Here is a 19,500-nt window from a genome sequence, read left to right on the forward strand (position 1 = left end):
TCTGCACATAATGTATATTGCACCAGTACAAAATCATGACAATTTGACCTGTGAACACTTGCTATTTACACCATAAACAATACAGTTTTCATTAACATTGTCAAACAAGAGATGGCTGCAGATAAGTGAGAAACGGATTCAATTACTTAATTTACCCGTGTGCATGCAAACAAAACAGTGTACAAGAGATTAGGAGGAAAAGTGAAAAAAGCTAAGCAGCATGACGTACCTGCCTCGGACCCCTCCATCCATACCATTCTGTTCCGGATGTAGAGACAGTGTGTCTTTTGAAAAAATGCTATCCTGGTGTCCTGTTAAAGATGCGTTGTGCCTTTCTGAAGGGTAGGAACGTGCTCTATTTACATTTATGTCTGCTAATGATACTGGAACTGTAGTGCCGCTGGCAGTAGTCCTTTCTGAAGAGTTTGTGGAGGATCTAAATTGAGTCTTCACACTAAAAATTAAAAGCAAAAAATCAAACCGGTCTCGCATAAACACAACGGCAATTCACAGCTAGAATTAAATGTTTTGAGAAATTCCCTGAAACATTTGAATTAAATTTGGTTAAAGCAGTCTGCACTGGCAACAAAACCACTAGTAAGCTAGCAAAATGGCCAAGTACCAATATACCCAAATAAAGGCCAAATCCAGGAAGTATCCCAGTACAAAGTACATTCATGGTTACCTTCGTTAGATACACTCCACAAAATCTAAGCTCTCCCTGGTTCACCTGCTTCCTACAGCTTCCTGTTTCTTGTGCTATGTATGCTGTAAATTCAAGTAGACCACACAACTACCTAGGGCAGACCATAAAACAGGATGCATGTGGATGAAATGTCAACAGCAGGAACAGACTAGATTTTGTTGCAGTGTATCGAAGGACAGAGTTCATGTAGTTTGTTTTTAAAGGCCAATTCCACTGTTGTGACCAGGTTTCATATTGTTACACCCTTGCATATGGTGTAATATGGAACGCAAGTGTTAAAAGACAGACCTGGGGACACAAAGTACCACTATCAATTGAATAAGAATTTAATCTTTAATAAAGTAATTTAAACCAGTGGTTCTCAACCCGTGTAACCTCGGGACCCACATGTTTCCTTGGTCATTAAGGCGTGACCCAAAAATGATTTCATTTCTGAAACATTTAAATTTATTACACAAAACAACTTGTGCAGTATTCAGCAACATTATATATATATATAACCGCGACCCACTGCAGAGGGTGTCGCGACCCACTTTTGGGTCGCGACCCACGAGTTGAGAACCACTGATTTAAACTGTACAGGAAGCCTAAAAGGTTACTTTACGGAGCCCTCAGCTAAGCAACAAGTAGTGAATAAGAAGATAAACAAGTCGCCACACTTGTAGTCCACTAATTGCTTCCTACATCCCCATAACCAAAGGTCCATACTTTGGCAGGGACATGGGTTGGAGGAAGAGTCTAAGATCCTGTGTATACCACCTACAATCCACTGATCGGGGCAATCATTCTATGCAGACCGCAGTGCAAAAAAAAAAGGTTTATAAATGCAGGTTTTTTTTCATTAGTGTGGGTGTTTACATTTACTGCAAAACTGACGCCTCTGTTTCTTGCCAACAGCTTCAGTGTGCGTCTTATACTAAGTAGATCATGAAGTGTTTCCCCCCAAAAGTAAACTTGTCAGCCAATTGAAAAACATTAACCCCTTCATGACTGAGGCCCTTTTTTCCATTTTTGCACCAATGTTATATTCCACATTTTAGGCCTGAAAATGACGTAAAACCCCCCAACATTATATATTTTCTGAATGCCAAGACCCTATAGAATAAAATGGTGGTAGTTGAAAATTTTTATGTTGCGCAATATTAGCGCAACTCCTTATTAAACCCCAAAATTTAGTGACAAATTTAATGAAATGCCCCAAAACACAACAAATTACCTATTTTTTTAATGAAATATAAAAGATGAGGTTACAACGAGTAAAACGATACCCAACATGCCCAGTTTACAGATTGCGTGCGACCGTGAAACGGCGAAAAACTGCAGTACCCCAAAAAATCAATAAAAGACACTTTAAAAGCCCCCACAGGTCATCAATTTAGAGATACCCCAAAATACAGCCCCTAGAATTATTGCTCTCACTCCGGCGTGCGCGGCGATACCCAACATGTGTAGCGCGTTCGTCGTTTTCATGCGTAGGCGCACCCGACGCGTGTTTACGTGGCGACGCGCGTGCTCGCGGGGGCGGGGTACTTTTAAATTTTTTTTTTTTTATTATTAGATTTATTTTATTTCATTTTAATTTTAAAAACTGTTTTTTTTTTTTTTTTTACTTTACTTTGACTGCTATCACATGGGGGGGCTTGCAAGCCCCCCCATGTAATAGCAGATGGTGGTGACAGGTCCTCTTTAAGGTGATGCTGGGGGTCCAAAAGACCCTCAGTGTCACCTTTACACTGGAAATAAGCTATTGAAGTGCAGATCGCACTTCAATAGCTTATAGCTGGGCTGCAGGAGCCCAGAACTGACAGCCCAGGGACCGGAAGTGATGCAATCTGCATCGCTCCCGGTCCCATAGAACGGGGAGGGGATCGATGAACGGAAGTTCGTCGACCTCCTCCCCAGCTCCCCGCGGACACAAAGATCGCCGGTCCCGGGCCCGTAGGAGGGGCAACGGAGCCCGGGAAGCACGGCGGGGGTGTCCGGCGGGGGGGGGGCCCCTTCTTCGGGACGCAGAAGCGATCTGGCGACAGGTAAGTCGCCAGGATCGCTTCTGTTGTAAAGCCGACAGTCGGCTCTACAAGTTTAAACAGAGTCCCGGCGGCAAAAGTCGCCGGGAGTCTGTTTAAACAGCCCCGATGCTGGCGACGTACACTGTACGTAGTCAGTCACGAAGGGGTTAAACAGTAAAAACACTGCCTAAGAGCACATACCATAAGCCTATTACCACTGCTAGCCAGAAAATAATTTTAAGTCAGATTCACCATTAACCTGTTCAATGTAGCAACTAATTATTTTCATTATCAATTAGCTGGCCGATTATTTTTCGATTAAATTGGAAAAAAATAAAATGCGATCATATTTCAAATAAAATAATTCTGGTGGTCCACGTATTACTATCAACCCAAAAAAAAAAAATACATTGCAAAGGTTCTATCCATGCAAGCAGAAATCAGTGACAATGGAAACCGGCTCAGAACATCCCCTGGTTATTACATTTTAACTCAGCCTGTGACCTTACAGGACTCTAAAACTTACCCAGTCTTTAACAAATGAGAAGCTAGCTGAACCATTCCAGAAAGTTTTCGTCAGACAGTTTTAACACAATACAATGAATTGCTAAAACTATTCTTTTGTTTGCAGAGCTGAACGTCAATCCTCTCTGCGGATGTTTAACAGTCCCTAATGAGCAAATTGGCATGTGCATGGAATGTATTACATTTTAAAGTGAGAACTAAAAACAGACACCACAGTCTAAGAATGTTCAGAGATCGTGTCAATATAATAGTTAAGCGTGATCACCTCATTAGACTATTACAAGATCTATATATACATACCGGCCTCTATGGAAAGGTCTTCCTATACTTATTGAAGCAGCACTTGTTTTATAAGATCCCGAAGAATTAAAACCATTTACAAAACCACCATTAGGAAAAGGAGCCTGCAGACCAAAAACACACTTTAGAGGTTGAACTTGCATAGTAGATGTGATCATAATGTTAATAGCAATTGAATTCCTTCCTCTTGGTCTGCCAATGGGTTTGGCATTATACCCAACACAAGCCCCTGTGTGACACTCAGAAGGCACAAAATAGTGGAAACCTCGAAGAAAAGTGTTGCTCCAACTTTAAGGCAACAAATGCCTTAAAGTTGGGGGGCTTGTTTCAACTAATTAACCGTGTCTGTACTGTGCCGACAGATTTCATTGTCACTTTTAACTAGATGAGCAGGACTGTGTGTGCTAGTGAAGTGTCAAAGCCCTGGAGACTTTGTATTGTAATGAGGGGGCACTCAGCTTTTCCCAAGTCTTCCTATTAGGACAGTCAGATTGTGCTTATTGAAATTGAAAGGAGCAAGATAAACAGATCTGTAATACATATATTTTCTAAATTACCCATGTAATTTGGTAACATGTTGATTGGCTTTCTCAATTTTGACTGCAAAAGTGGAAAAATGCACTTTAAACCTTTATTCCACAGGGTCCTTTAATACTGGAACATACTCAGCAAGGATCATTAATGGCTTTGTTAAGACAGGAAATGGCTGGGTCCATGATCGAGAGAGCCCACCTCAAAAAACCCTTTGCTAGGATATTAATGAGCAAAACATTTAGCCAAAGATGAGGCCAGTCACTATACAATACAGATTATACAGGTATTCCTCACTTAACGACCGAGTTCCGTTCCTACGACCAGGTCGTTAAACGAATTGGTCGTTAAGTGATGCCATGAAAAAAGTGGTGGTGGATTAGGCAATATGTACTGGAAGTGCACTCTAATTTTTAGACGAGAGGGGGTAGGATTAAATATGCAAGATCTTACTTTTAACTTAAAAAGTCTGCGATTAAAAGGTCAGTCCATCCAAAGATGTTACTGGAATTTTGGATGGAGTTTATAGCTTCAAGTACCCTGACAATTTCTTCTATCCCTCAGGGGCAGTTGGATCCATGTTCTGACCTAATGCAGTGCTGGGCACACCCTTTTCTAGGATTTTACAACACATTCATTGCAAGATTATTAGAATGAAGCAACTTACCATTATTGGCTTGTCCTGAAATGTTTTAACTTCTTCCCTTTTGGATGGAGTTTATAGCTTCAAGTACCCTGACAATTTCTTCTATCCCTCAGGGGCAGTTGGTGAAATACCAGACCTCAATTTCTTTAGCACACACACCTATTACAATTATAAGGCGTTCATAGTCTCCATAGATGGTTGGCTAGGGTGAGACTTTCATTTCTCTAATGTGCCACTTCACACAGGGTTTGCCTCAACCTTATGGATCACACTTGCACCGGCACATAAGATTTTTAATGGCGCAAGAGGCCCTCAGATCTCATAATCTTGCAATCACAGGGAAGGTTCAGCAGTCACACACTGAGCAAAAACTTGCCGTCAGAGGCCAGAAATGATCTTCCAGGTCTCCGAGAGCTGTATATTTTTAAAAACAGAGGGAAGAGGGATGGGATTGGAACTTAATAAGCAGCTCGTGTATGAATGTGAACCTTTCTACCCTCAAGGCGCAAGTTATCATCACTGGGCCATAAACTAAACTACAATGACCAAATAAACCAATCCAGTATCAAGAATAGTACTGTCTGCTCAAGCACAAGTGTACCGTTTTGTTGTTTTTTTACTTTGTAACCAAAAAAAACAAACCCCTTTTTATAATCAGCTTACCAGCGGTGTTTCAAAGTAAGGTGCTGGGCTTGGAGACCATGTTTGAGGCACAATGTTATAAATTGTAACCAAAAAACAACCTAGTAGATAGAAAGGTTTTTGGTGGAAAAAGTAGCTAAATAAATGGTGCACACAAGCTCAGACAATGGTTTGGGCTGCCAGTATAAACGCCCATGTTCGGACCTAATGCAATGCTGGGCACACCCTTTTCTAGGATTTTACATAAACACATTCATTGCAAGACTATTAGAATGAAGCAACTTACCATTATTGGCTTGTCCTGAAATGTTTTAACTTCTTCCCTTAGATACCTAAAAGCCTGAGCAAAGAAATAAGAGTAATTATGAAGTAGAAAGTGAAAACAGGCACGACAGAGCAAAATTCTGCAATACTTCAGGTCTTTTTGTGTATATGCTTCAAATATAGCTAAATGAAAAGCAATCCAGCACAATGCATATACATAGAGGCGGCATTTATCAAACAAGTTTGCAATTAACTTATTTTTTATATGCATTTGTGACCACGCACCTGTAATGTTGGGCAGCAAACACAGACTGACTTCCACATGTCTGACAGATTTACCACTGGAGATTAGTGAGCTTTTCACTCAATACAGATGCACAATGAAGTGGTAAGGGACAGGATTAATTCTGTCACAGTGCCATTTTAGAGCAGCGGGGGGAGGAATTAATGAATTAAACTGCCCAATTAGAATAAATGTGTCAAGTCTGTCTTTACAGCTCCTGTTTAGCACTGCTGCCTGGCTGTGCAACAGAACTGATAAAACATCCCTATGCCAGATTAGGACAGAGCGGATGTCACCGCTGTGACATCTGCGTCCATCCAGTTTTTACCTGCATCCTACCCGTAGACTAAGATTGGGCATCTGATCGGGTCCACTTGAAACTGACAGGTGGACACAGTCAGCCCGCCTCACACGTGCATTCTGTGCGGTTACCAATCTGTTTCAAATTAGTTATGACCAAGTTTATTACACCTTTGTGCAGGCAGTAACACAAAGAACCTAGGAATATTCAGTCATATTTTGGTCGGATTTGTCTTGCACTAATAGTACAGTAAAGGCATCACACATTACTCTTCTGCTGCAAAATCTGCCCATGCATCAAGCCGCAGCATCCACGGTAAAACACTGGTCACGCTGATGGAGTGGAAATATAAGAACGTACAAGTAGGCATCCTTGATGTCCACAGAGGCCAGAAGATTCCCTAGTTGAAGGGAAACAACGATTGACCTGGCAGATTCCATGCAGGATATTTGAACGTGAAGGAACCCTGAGTTTTCAAATCTTTGCAGGCTAAGGAAGTTTCATTGACCTAAGCAGTTAGAGGAAAATCAGACACTGGGGGAGGATGAGGGTGCTCCTTTGCAACTTATACAATCAGACATTGTAGCTGAGCCTTTCTCCCTGGACAAAGAGGGTGAACCCTACTCAGGCACCCACTTTGACTATTAGCTGAGTGTCCTGGCTGGCTCCCCTTGCAGCTATGATCTGCAGTGTGTGAGGGGTACTCATGACCTGCTACTGCAGAGTAGGAGGGTGTGCCTTCAGTAAGCACATTATGCTTAAAAGCCCAGTACATCCAAGGTTCACGGTGCTAATTCCTGTATAGCAGGAAGGAGGCAGAGGAGAACCCAGCTGTGGCACATGGGGAAGGAAACTGGTGGGCATAGGCACAGTACAGACAGAGAGAACTGTCCACCCAAGGACACTGAAGCAAAAATTGAGGCTTGTTGGGAGTGAGGGGTTATATGGGTCTGTCCTTACAGCTAGGTGTGCCTGTTTTTAATCACCTGACGGTAACCGTATATAAAAACACAGTAGTCTAAGATCCTGTGATGTAAGAAAAGTGCTTTTTTATTTACCATGTAGACCTACTTGAAACTACCTAAAACAATATTTTCTGAAGGCAGAGAACCTGTACAGTAAAATGATGGTAGCCGCAAATGTTTGTTGCAGGAGGTTTACACTAGCGTTATAAAATCTCTTTTCACAAACGTTTTATTTGGTTTTCAGAAGTATAGGTAAACAAATGGTCAATTCAACAAGGTATAACAAAAGATGCATCAGGATTCTAAAAGAAATGGAAGACCAAATGCACTTATATTCCAAAGAATTATGGAACAATCAGAACTGACCATACAAGGAGTGGGGTAGAACCTGGATAGATATAAGGGGTTAGGGTCCCCCAGCTGTAGCTTAATAATGTAAACTCAGCAGGTAGAGATTCTAAGGTAGGGGGGAGAGAGAGAAGTTTCCTTTAACCACCGAGAGGTCTCTAGATCGATCTGATCGGGCGTCCGCTCAGCCACCCCCACCTGAGCGCGCAGGAAACACCGGCGATTTAAAAACAGGCACCGATGCCTGTTAACATACAAGCGATCCGCCGGCTATAGAGCCGGCGGATCGCTTGTGTGAGCTGACTAGGTGACAGGGGTCTTGGAGACACCTGATGTCTCCATAAAGAGGACCTGCCACATCTTTTGCCATCACATAGGGGGCTAAGAAACTCCTCTATGTGATAACTTTATTGCTAAGTGAAAAAAACAAATAGGAAAAAAAATTAAAAGTTTCCAAAATAAAAAGTCGCACATAAAAAGGAATTAAAAAAAAAACCCCACCCATACAAACAGCGTCAGGTGCGCATAGCTGCGAAAACGATGATTGCGCCCATTACGCCGCACGTTACATATCGCCGCGAACGTTGGAGAGCAATCATTTTAGGGCCATCAATCACTGATAACACTAAACGGATGAGCGGTAAAAATATTTAAAGCGTCGCATATGGTCAATTTTTTGCCATTTCGTGGGTGCGCACAATTTTTAAGCATGACATGTTTGGTGTCTATTTACCCGACGTGACCCCGTCTTTTATATTTTACAAAAAAATTGGGTAATAATCGTTTCCTAATAATGTAAAAAACACTTTTTTTTCAAAATGTAAGGTACATTTTCTGAAATATAGTAAAAAATAAAAACCTGTAGGTGAATAAATACCACCAAAAAGAAAGCTCTATCTGTCCCCAAAAAAGGGTATAAAATTAATTTCAGTACAGCGTTGCATGACGGAATAAATGTCAAAGTACCGCAGCGCTAAATACTGAAAATTGGCCTGGTCAGGAAGGGGGTATAAACACCTGGTCTTGAAGTGGTTAAAGAGGCATCTTTCTGTAATTCAAAGCACTGAGATAATGTAAGGCTAAACAACATCCGAGGCAAGTCTGCGCCTTTATCTAAAATCCACTGTGCAAAGATGACCGGTTATGGGAGTGACTACAGACAATACTGCAATCAACATGCTTCAGGTCTCCTAAGCTATGAGATTTATTATGTGTGCAAATGACTCTGCAGCCTTTCTTGAACAGACTAATTTTCCTTCTGATTAAAATGACAGGCCAAGATTGATAACCTCCTTTGGAGGCAGGCCTTAGAGTAATGGGGTAATGCTTGATGGCACTGTATGAATACTTGTTTATAAAGGGAACATTGTTTTACGTTCTTCATCCACCATGTATATGTTTATGGATAGAGTGTTCTGGCTGTGATCAACAACTGTGTGGTAGGTATGCTTATGACTTTGAAGTGATGTTTGTTTTACAAATGTAAAAATTGCTGTAAATTTAATAAAACTTTTTTCCCCCCAAAAAATAAGGAACGATAGTTCACATAGAAACAAGCAGCAAATAGAAGTTACATCCATTCCACTTTTAGGGCTAGTTCACACCAGATGGAGTCTGTTCAGTTTGGCATCTGCATTCCAAAATACATCACAATGCTTTCCTATGGAATTTCTGGTGCGCTGTTCACAGTAGTGCAGTCTGTTCCAACCCAGTCAGAAAAAAAAATACTGCTTGCCCTATTTTAGTTGCATCGGAACGCATCAAAAATGCTTGCAAACGCACTGGAATGCACCTAAAAACCCATTTTATATTTAAAAAAAAAATTAAAACTATCAACCGCGGTAAAACGCACGCAGTTCTGGTATGAACGAGCCCTTAGCAATGCCTTGAACTTCTAACAAGCATGACTAAACAGAAGACTTACCTGCTGTGCATCAGTATCGGACTGGAATGTAACATACCAGTTGTTATTGTGAGCAAACTCACAACTTATTACTTTGGGGCAATTTTCATTATCAAATAATGCTTTCACCTCCTGTAAGGAAGACAAGCAAAAACAAGATACAAATTAGAATATGATTTTATATTATATATACATACAAACAATTCATAAACCCAGTAAGATGTAGCAATTAGGCAGCCAACTGAGCAAATGGAAGTACAACAATGTCTAGAAATCCCAAGGTCTACATCAGCCATCATACCTCTACAGGAGTGGTTTCTGGGATTTCACGTAGAATGATAATACATCGCTTATGATTTGGTCTCACTTTCTCGCCTTTCTCATCAACTTGCACCACAGGAGTCGCTGAAAACAGAAGTTTTAAGATTAGGGAAATGAGATAACAGTTTTACAGCATAAAAAGGCATCAAATTCAGTTCTACATATTCACAAGCGCAAGATGTTAAAGCAGACCATGCACTACATGCAAAAATGGTCCCCTTCCCCCTTGTTAGGAGCAAAGTAAAACTTAACCTGCAAAGAGAAAACAAAGAAAAGAAAATTATAAATATACTTTTTCCTCAACTTCTGTAGTGCTGGAGATGACCTCATTCTGCTCTGCCAGCATGATCCAGGAGCACTCCAGATCTCATGAGACACTGCAGTATGGTGCAAGATTATCTTCTCAGCAAGAATATGGCTTAACATTTCACAGGATCTAGGTGCTGAGAAAAGTATATTTTCTAACTTTAGCATCCCCACAGGTTTGTTTTTATTTAGCAAAGTGTGTGCTTCATAGGCACACACAGCCCTGCGGCAGGCTACCCCCTTCTCCGCCCAACAGTTTGACTGATGGCAGAAGGAGCCCATGGCCTGCTGCTTCAATGAAATTCCAGATATAATAAAGGGGTTTCTTTTGTGCTTAGCATAAGCATGCTACAGAATGTACAATTTTTTTCCCCCCAAAACAAAAATCTAATTTACAGTTAGAATTTTGTTCACTCTGATAAGAAACCAGAAGAGTTTCCCATCTTACTCCTTAGGTTTTTATCACTACATTTGAAAACTGAAATTAGATCCCAGTAAACATTTAAAAAAATCTAGTGAACATTTTCTTTTTCCAGAAATGAAAATTTATGAAAGAAATTCTACTGTGTTTGCCCACTCGTAAAGTGTGTGGTGAAAAATTAGGGCACATTTAATCCATGGGTTGGGGCTTCCGCGCACCCTTACTTAGTAATTACAAAGTTTTACTTACAGCGCAGAACATCAACAATGAGGTCCATGTCAGTGGTCAGCTTCTTAATTCCTTCCATGTTTGCAATAGTCCATATAGGTACAAATTGATCACTATCCATTTGTGACATTAGATACAAATCTTTTGATAGGTTCTCCCTGATTCCGCAAAAGAAAAAAAAAAAGGGACAAGTTACTACTATAACACCACATGCATTTCCTTTTGTTGAACCAGACATTAGGAAAAAATGTATCATGAAAGAGATATGGTAACAGCCAAAGCAGTTCGCATTTTCACAATGCATTGACAGCTATGGCAGTTATACACGTCACCGACCAGCAAGACTTAAACAGAGAAGGCATTCTGGCTTTCATTTGCTTTGTTTGTTCCATGTCTGTGGCTAAAGTCTGAATACCAGGGGCCACTATCATTCGCAGAACTTCAAACCAAATGTTTATTAGCAGTGATTGACTTTACGTCATCTTAGTTGCTGCATTCTTTCTCTTCAGGTTCAGCAACCTGAAAGTACTGAAACATTACATCTGAAGCTGGCCTCAGATAAGGCATGAATATCCACTTGGTGAAACTTAGGACAAATGTGTAAACAGAGGACCAGGTGGCAACCTAGCAAAACTTAAACATGTTGAAAAGCCCATGAAGTACTAATTAAGCTAGTGAAGTTCTCTTTTGATAGGAAATGCAGAGCCTGTCAAGTCTATAGGCTGGAAGAGGAGCTTCTGATTCCACATTGAGTGAAAGAAGAAACAGGCCATCAGGAATGACAATGGAAGGGTTAGTCAGTCTAAAAGAAGCTGTAGCAGAGTTAGACTAACAGTGCATACAACATTCAGACAGTGGAGAAAAATCCCCTTAGGTCATAAAGAATGACATAGAAATGGGAACAGTGTTCTGGTTAAGGAGAAAAGCAGAAGTCACCCTGGGAAGAGGAGAGCCGTTTGCCTAACCAAAACCTTGTCTAAGTATAGCACAAAATGGGTTCTTTATAGGTTAAGGCTGCCTACTCCAACTCTTTAGAGAAGTGATGTCAATAAGGAAGGCAACCTTGTGAGTGCGAGTTGACTTGATAGAATATCTTGATAGAAATAGAGTGGGGTTTCTAGAGAACTGACAAAACTAGGTTAAAAGCCATGGAGCCACCAGGGAAATGTACAAATGTGCCCAGAATAAAATCCCTTGCATCGCAACATGAGAAATAACGTATTTTTCCATCTATAAGACGCCCCCAACTTTTCTTACCCAAAATTCAGAAATCAATATTAAAAATGATATAATTCATCACACTTAACTCTGAGTCAATCACTTTATGCTCCGACATTACAGCTCTGGCACAGGCTACACGCTCTGACGTCGGGTACAAAAGATTTACGATCGGATTGCAGAGACAAGACAAGTCTTCCTCCAATCATAAATCTTTTGTGACTGGCGTCAGCTGTTGCTGGGGAGAGCGGATTGCAGAGGCAAGCTAATATTCTTCCCCTCTCCCCAGCAACAGCTGACGTCAGGTACAAAAGATTTATGATTGGAGGAAGACTTGTCTTGTCTCTGCAATCCAAAGTTTCACTCGTGAGACTAGTTTGTAGTGGTATCTGCACTCGGAAATTCGCAACCCGGTTCTCCTCTCAGCCCCCGTGTATAAGACGCCCGTCTATTTTTGGGTAAACATTTTAATGAAAAAGTAGCGTCTTATACACGGAAAAATACGGTAAGCTTTCGAGGTGGTATGACAGAGAAGTTAATTTCCCAGCTTTCAAGAGCATAGGGATTGCGGAATAAGGTAAGCCCCATGGTCCCTACAGGAATTGGGCTTCAACAACCAGGCCGTTTAAGGCAGCGTCTGAGAAGCAGATTGGTAAACTGGTCGTTGGGGCAGAAGATCCGGACAATCTAGGATGGTCCATGAGACTCACGTGAATGGCCTCCATCTCAGTCTTGTAGAGCAGATGAGGTGAGCTTCAGAGGAGTAAAGTCGTAGATCAGGGTAAACTAATCCCACAGTCAGCAGGGCATCCACTACGAAGGCTAGAGAATCCTTGGACCTAAAGACAAACTTGCCGTATTTGCTGTTGAGCCTCAGCCATGAAGAGCATGTCCGGCACCCCCACTCCCCATCTGTGGCTAAGGCTTTAAAACACCCCAGGGTGAAGAGAAACTTCCCAAGTTAAGATTTTTTTTGGAGGAAGTCTGCCTGCCAATTCTCCATGTCTGAGATGTGCACATTAGACAGGGCTAGAATATGAAGTTCTGCCCAAGCCACAATCTGATCAGCTTCTCTTTCAGCTGTGAGACTCCTGGTTCCACCCCAATGGCTGATGTAAGCCAAAGTCATTGTGTTGTCCGTCAGATGACCATTGAAGGCAGAACAAAATCGCTCCAAGTTCCAAGCTACTGACCAGTGACCAGCTTTTTCCAGCAACAAAGTTCAGGACGACTCTTCAAAATGACAGATTGGCACCCGTCTTGAGAACTTTACAGACCAGTGGGAGTTGCAATGGTCTGGAATGAAACTGGGCATATGAACTGCTTTGAAAGAGGCCACTATGAAGGCCAGTACCCTTACGCAAATGCGGTGGGTCAGTTGGCTCCTGGAATGTAGCGTCCAAATCTGGGTGCATAGAGCTTTGAGTTTTTCATGTAGAAGGAACACACTGGACAAAGCAGTAACCAGAAGGTGACTTAGAATCTCATAATCCAAGAAATTAGTGTTTAAAAATGACAGTAAACTCAGGAGTTAAATCTTAAAAATGCATTCAAGAAGCTGAACTATTAAAGAAAATGTATATTAAGCCCTCCTTACCATCTTGTCTTAAATTGTAATGTGACTGTAATGTCTTCCTTATATTGTAAAGCGCTGCGCAAACTATTGGCGCTATATAAATCCTGTATAATAATAATAATAATATTATTTGTCACAGAACAAGCAGGGAATCACCAGCACTCAGTAATGAAAGCAAATTTGTCCCTTTATTGGACAGAGGCGTCATAGAAAATCAAAAGAACCGAACATTAATTATAATTCCTAATTATAATAAAAAATAAAAACCCCAGTGGTGATTAAATACCACCGAAATAACGCCCTATCTGTCCCCAAAAAATGGTATAAAATTCATTTCAGTACAGCGTTGCATGACGGAATAAACGTCAGTCAAAGTATCGCAGCGCTGAACACTGAAAAATGGCCTGGCCAGGAAGGGGGTCTAAACACCTGGTCTTGAAGTGGTTAAAGATCAAAAAAGTGACAATAAAGCAGAAAACAAAATAACGTAAATAAATAATCGTACCAACAATCGAAGCATCCAGGCAGGTGCTGTGGCTGCATAGCGGTTGGCATAATCACGGCATCAGTATAGAGGCACAGATTGATCGTAATAGTATAATAGATGGGCATTTACGTCTCACTTCCACAGGATGCCGGCGCAGGAAATACCTGTCATACAAGAGACGAGCCGTCGCGGCTCTCAGAGAATGCACGGCGCATGCGCTAAGACTACATACCATATATGGTGTGACCAGAGCCGAAGCTTCATAGGTCGCTATGGAGACTCAAGAATAGGTCTCCCAGACGTATAGGGCGCATGCGTCGGAACCATCATAGCGTAGACGCAGCCGATTCAAAATACAAGGTCAAATAGCCGATATAGCCAATATGCAGGCAAAGCAGTACTCCTGGGTCAATGAAAGTATCGAAATATTAAATTAGACCAAAAATGACGAACAAACACAAAAATATGTTAAGCTATGATGGTTCCGATGCATGCGCCCTATACGTCTGGGAGACCTATCCTTAAATCTCCATAGCGACCTATGAAGCTTCGGCTCTGGTCACACCATATATGGTATGTAGTCTTAGCGCATGCGCCGTGCGGTCTCTGAGAGCCGCGACGGCTCGTCTCTTATGACAGGTATTTCCTGCGCCGGCGTCCTGTGGAAGTGAGACGTAAATGCCCATCTATTATACTATTACGATCAATCTGTGCCTCTATACTGATGCCGTGATTATGCCAACCGCTATGCAGCCACAGCACCTGCCTGGATGCTTCGATTGTTGGTACGATTATTTATTTACGGTGTTTGTTTTCTGCTTTGTCACTTTTTTGATCTTTAAACATGGCGCTTTTTGCCACCATTATGACGTCACTATGGGTGTATTCTCCTAATGATTGATTACAGGGGATATATATGTGGGTTATGATGATCATTATGTTGTCATGTTTTCTGCCTTGAGGAAGGGACCCTGTGCGGCCCCGAAACGTCGGTTCTTTTGATTTCTATGACGCCTCTGTCCAATAAAAGGGACAAATTTGCTTTCATTACCGAGTGCTGGTGATTCCCTGCTTGTTCTGTTTCTGCACGGCGCCATCCGTGAACCAATATCACTGCGAGCACCATCTTTTCTTGCTTGGCCGGGACTGCTGTGAGGTGTGCGGAGGGTTCCCCCAACGACCTACATCTATTTGTCTCACACACACGATTTGCGGATCTGCAGCTGAGAGATACACCGATACATTTTTGTTAAATCCTAAACAGTCATTCAAATACATTACCTTTTAACTCCTGAGTTTAGTGTCAATTTAAGCACCAAAGCAGTGCGGCTTTTGAACAGTTGGACATTGAGAGACTGAGCCAACTGTACTCAGGTCATCCAGGTATTACACTATGAGAGCAAAGCAGACAAATACAGGGACTAGTACCTTAGTGAAAACCCGAGGTGTGGTGGACAGGCCAAAGTAATGCGAGAAACAAAACAAAATACAGGAATGATAGGGACATGCAAGTAAGCATCTTCGATGTCCACAGAGGCCAGAAAGTCAGCCAGACAGAGGAAGCAATTAACAGCCTTGAAGATTCCATGTGGAATTTTCATACCCAAAGTAGTAGTTTGCTTTTCACACAGAATAAAACATATCAGTTGAAATAAGGCACAAGAAAAAAAAATGGAGCATTATGGGTGTGGGAGGGGGTCATTTTAGGCTGTTCTTGCAGCTTTGTTTCATCGGTGTCCAATCTATTAAAGGCAGCAGAATAACCCTTTTGTACCTAAATTACTCTGTGTTCCTTCAAGTATCATTAAGAAACTAGCATTTTTAGACAGGGGAGCAATGGCAGCACCCATATTTTTCTCATGACCAGTGTACCTTGAGCAATTCAGACACCCATGCTGCAAAATGTTGTTTTCTACATTGCTAATCAGATGCCAACAAAGAGCAGGTTTCATTTGATTGATAATTGTGGGAAAATGCATGGTACAGATTGCTCTTTTTACATCAAGTGTGTATATATATATTTATATCTTGAACGTCAATGAACTGGCTATGCTGTCTGATCACAAAACAAGCTCAATTACAGTTCAACATGTAAGGCAGTTAACCTAAAGTATTTAAAATGCGTGTTGAGCCAATTTCTGGTTCAGTTTTAAAAGCCTGTCAAAGTTCAATGATCTCATTACAGAGGCAGGCAATTTAAAAATTAAAGTTGAAACCAGAAAAGGGGTCCAAAAAAAATCAATCAATATATACAAAAGAGGTTATATTATATCAACAATTCAGTGGTGCAGAACACTAGAATTTGGGCAGCTTGTTATAAAAATAGAACGTAATTACAGGATCTTATACAAAATCTTTATGGTTATTTTCCTTTACTTATTGTGGCAAACTATACATCATATAAGTCTACCTTGAAAAGCAGAATTCAAGTTGTTTCTTCAAACACTCTTTAAGGTCCTCTGCAGAAACAGCTTGCGGAACTGTTGAAGTGCCATCACCTTTAAAAAGGGAAAAGAAAAAAAGGAAAATTAGGATGATACCAATGAATTGAGGAGGTAGGTGTGCAGGGATGATTGTTTGAGAAAGTGATAGTTCAGTGGTTAGGTTGAGGTGGGATAGGCTTCCCTGAAGAGATGAGTCTTAAGGGATCGCCTAAAGGCAGTCAGTATGGGAGATAGACTGACAGGTTGGGGTAGAGAGTTCCATAGGATGGGAGAGACTCAAGTGAAGTCCTGGAGGCGAGCATGGGAGGAGTTGATGAGGGAGCTGGAAAGCAGGAGGTCTTGTGAAGAGCGGAGGGGACGGTTAGGGTGATACTTTGAGACCAGGTTTGAGATATATCCGGGGCCAGCGTTGTGGATGGCTTTGTAAGCTGTTAATATTTTGAATTTTATCCTTTGGGCTATTGGAAGCCAGTGGAGGGATTGACAGAGGGGGGTTGCAGACACCGAGCGGTTGGTTAGGTGAATGAGCCTAGCAGCTGCATTCATAATAGACTGAAGGGGGGATATCCTGTATAGTGGAAGGCCAATGAGGAGGGAGTTGCAATAGTCCAGACGAGAGATAACAAGGGAGTGGATGAGTAATTTTGTGGTTTCCTTGGAGAGGAAGGGGCGTATTTTGGAGATGTTACGATTATTCCTTATAATAAAATCGAGACTTAAGCACATGCCCGCATAGCACTATTAAACCAAGACATTCTGTAAACTATACAAGCCCCCCCCCCCGACAATATTGTTGGATCAAGTTTTTAATGGCCTGCCTAAACAGTCAGTACTGCAGGGCTGTAAAGTGTTGTACAGTTTAGCAATACAAACGAAGTTGTAGCATGTGTTCTTGCCATAGTCCTAGCCCCCTTGGAGAATGATGTGTAGTAGTGTATAAAGAGGTATGACTACATATAGACAAGAATATAGAACACTCCGGGACTAAAACACATGAACAAAATGAATACTCTTTGTTGCATTGTTGTTCATATTTGTACTACCAATTTATAAAAGGGTAGTTTGTCAAATTCTTACGGCGTGCAAATGCACCTGGTTTGAGGCCACTGTGTTCTCAACAGTTTAGATTTGTCATTTTTCCCATAGCTCGCATTTCTGTGTGATGTAATTCATTTAAAGTATTTGAGGTGGTTAAGCAAACTCCACTATGACAAAGTAAACTTTAAAAGTCTTTAATTCGAAAGCCAATTCACAAAATATATCTGCAAGCAATTTTATTTAAAATGAAAAAGGTCCATCATTTATTAATTATTCATTAATAAAGCTCAGACAGCAATAAAAGTAGTATCAACTGCCTACGCTGATTGCACTTGGAATATCAGGAGCTTGTTTGTGTAATTTCATTTGTTTTCTTTTTATTAAACAACGTAACTTTTATTAAAATAACTGCCATGGAGACCCCTGTACAGGAATTTCCTGTTTCGGGGTGACAATCATCTCCCAGTTGCGTCTGTTAGCATAGGCTGAAAAGGTGCAAATATGTTATACATTAAAAAAATATATTTTTTTAACATTTGTAATAGAATAGTGTATTTGACATACACTATTGAATAGATGGCACTGCAGAACACTGCAGCAGGAAGGTGACAGTGTTCATCAGAAGTACTTTCACTTTTTGGAAACAAAGTCTCCAATCTGTATGTGATCACTATATCAGATCTGTCAGTGATCATACATCAGCAACCACCAGCTCTCAATCATCAGTGGGGAAACCCACTGTCATTGACAACAGAGATGGAGAGCCAGCAGCTGCAAGTGTCAGCTGCTGGATCAGATATAGGAATGTTGATTTATGTATACCTTTGCATGTGACCATGCCAGGGAATGTTAAAATACAGAGCGCAGATGGGAAGCTTATTATTATACAGGATGTATATAGCGCCAACAGTTTGCGCAGCGCTTTAAAATACAAGGAAGACATTACTTATCCCAGAAAATCTAAACTGCTTAAGACACGTACAGCAGGCAATCCCTGGTGCAAGTTAGAGCTTCTCTAGTGTACCCTAGGATCCCAAATCCTTTGCACGATAATATGCAAATCTTGACATCAATAAGAGAAGAAGTCAAGAGCTAGTCTTATGCAAAAACATGAAGGTGGGTGGGGCCTCAGCTGTCCACTTTGTCCTCAAAGACTAGATTTGTATTATACAATACCCGGAATTTTAAGTTGCCCAGAAAAATTGAAAGAAACGGAAAGTTGGAAGAATGCAACAGGAGATATCTGTTCTACACTACCGAAAGCACTTAAGATGCAATGCGTTACATAAAAGGTAAAATGTATTAAGCACCTGTATCTACTACACACTCTGAACTATAAGCATTACCCCATAGACTCCTGTGTATGTGTACTCTTAAAATGAACCTTCCTATTCCCCAAGCTTATATAATGTATCTGCTTATATTTGCATTACCTTTTCCTATAAAATATACAAAAAGATCTCACTGGTTACTGCAGCTGTCAGCTCTTCAATAACACCAATCCCCACTGCCTGTTTCTGCACTTCCCTGTCCCTTAGGTCTCGTTCACACCTAGGCGTATTGCATATGCGCGATTCGCGGTATAAAAACATGCAGTTGAAAATGTATTGCAAGCTCTGAAAAAAACAGGTGCAAAACAGGGGCAAAAAACATGTGCAGTTGGAATAGAGCAAGCTTTGGGCAAAACATGTGCAGTTGGAAAAGTAGTGCAAGCTCAGGTGGAAACAGGGGCACATAAGACAGATTTGCATATAAAAAAAAAATCTAAGACGCTAAATCTGTCATAATTGCTTTGATAAATTGCCCCCAATGTTTCTATTCCTGAAAGAATGTTTAAGTTTTCTGAACGTTGTTGGAACGATCAGAAAACCTTTAGTGACATCTGATCCTGAAATGCCGCAGGATCAGTGTCACTAAGATTATTATTGGCTGTTCTGAAGTTTGAAGCAGCCTAATAACCAAAAATGAATTGATTAATTTATCAAGCAGTTATAGTGAGATTAATTCACAATGACTGATATAATTAAATAAATAAAAT

The 19,500-nt window shown here is 41.0% G+C and overlaps 1 protein-coding gene across 1 annotated transcript in view; it reads right to left on the reverse strand.

The window, feature by feature from the left end:
- LARP4 (La ribonucleoprotein domain family member 4) overlaps positions 1-19,500 on the reverse strand; it is a 64,057-nt gene that overhangs the window by 12,190 nt on the left and 32,367 nt on the right. Inside the window, exons 4-9 of the mRNA XM_018564544.1 lie at positions 16,391-16,478; positions 10,721-10,857; positions 9,725-9,828; positions 9,445-9,555; positions 5,646-5,699; positions 3,541-3,644 (exon numbers count right to left, since the gene is read on the reverse strand). Coding sequence (XP_018420046.1) covers positions 3,541-3,644; positions 5,646-5,699; positions 9,445-9,555; positions 9,725-9,828; positions 10,721-10,857; positions 16,391-16,478 — 598 coding nt within the window. The remainder of the gene's footprint in view (positions 1-3,540; positions 3,645-5,645; positions 5,700-9,444; positions 9,556-9,724; positions 9,829-10,720; positions 10,858-16,390; positions 16,479-19,500) is intronic.

Source organism: Nanorana parkeri, unplaced genomic scaffold (assembly GCF_000935625.1).
Source record: "Nanorana parkeri isolate BGI_ZX_2015 unplaced genomic scaffold, ASM93562v1 scaffold758, whole genome shotgun sequence".
NCBI classification, from domain to species: domain Eukaryota; kingdom Metazoa; phylum Chordata; class Amphibia; order Anura; family Dicroglossidae; genus Nanorana; species Nanorana parkeri.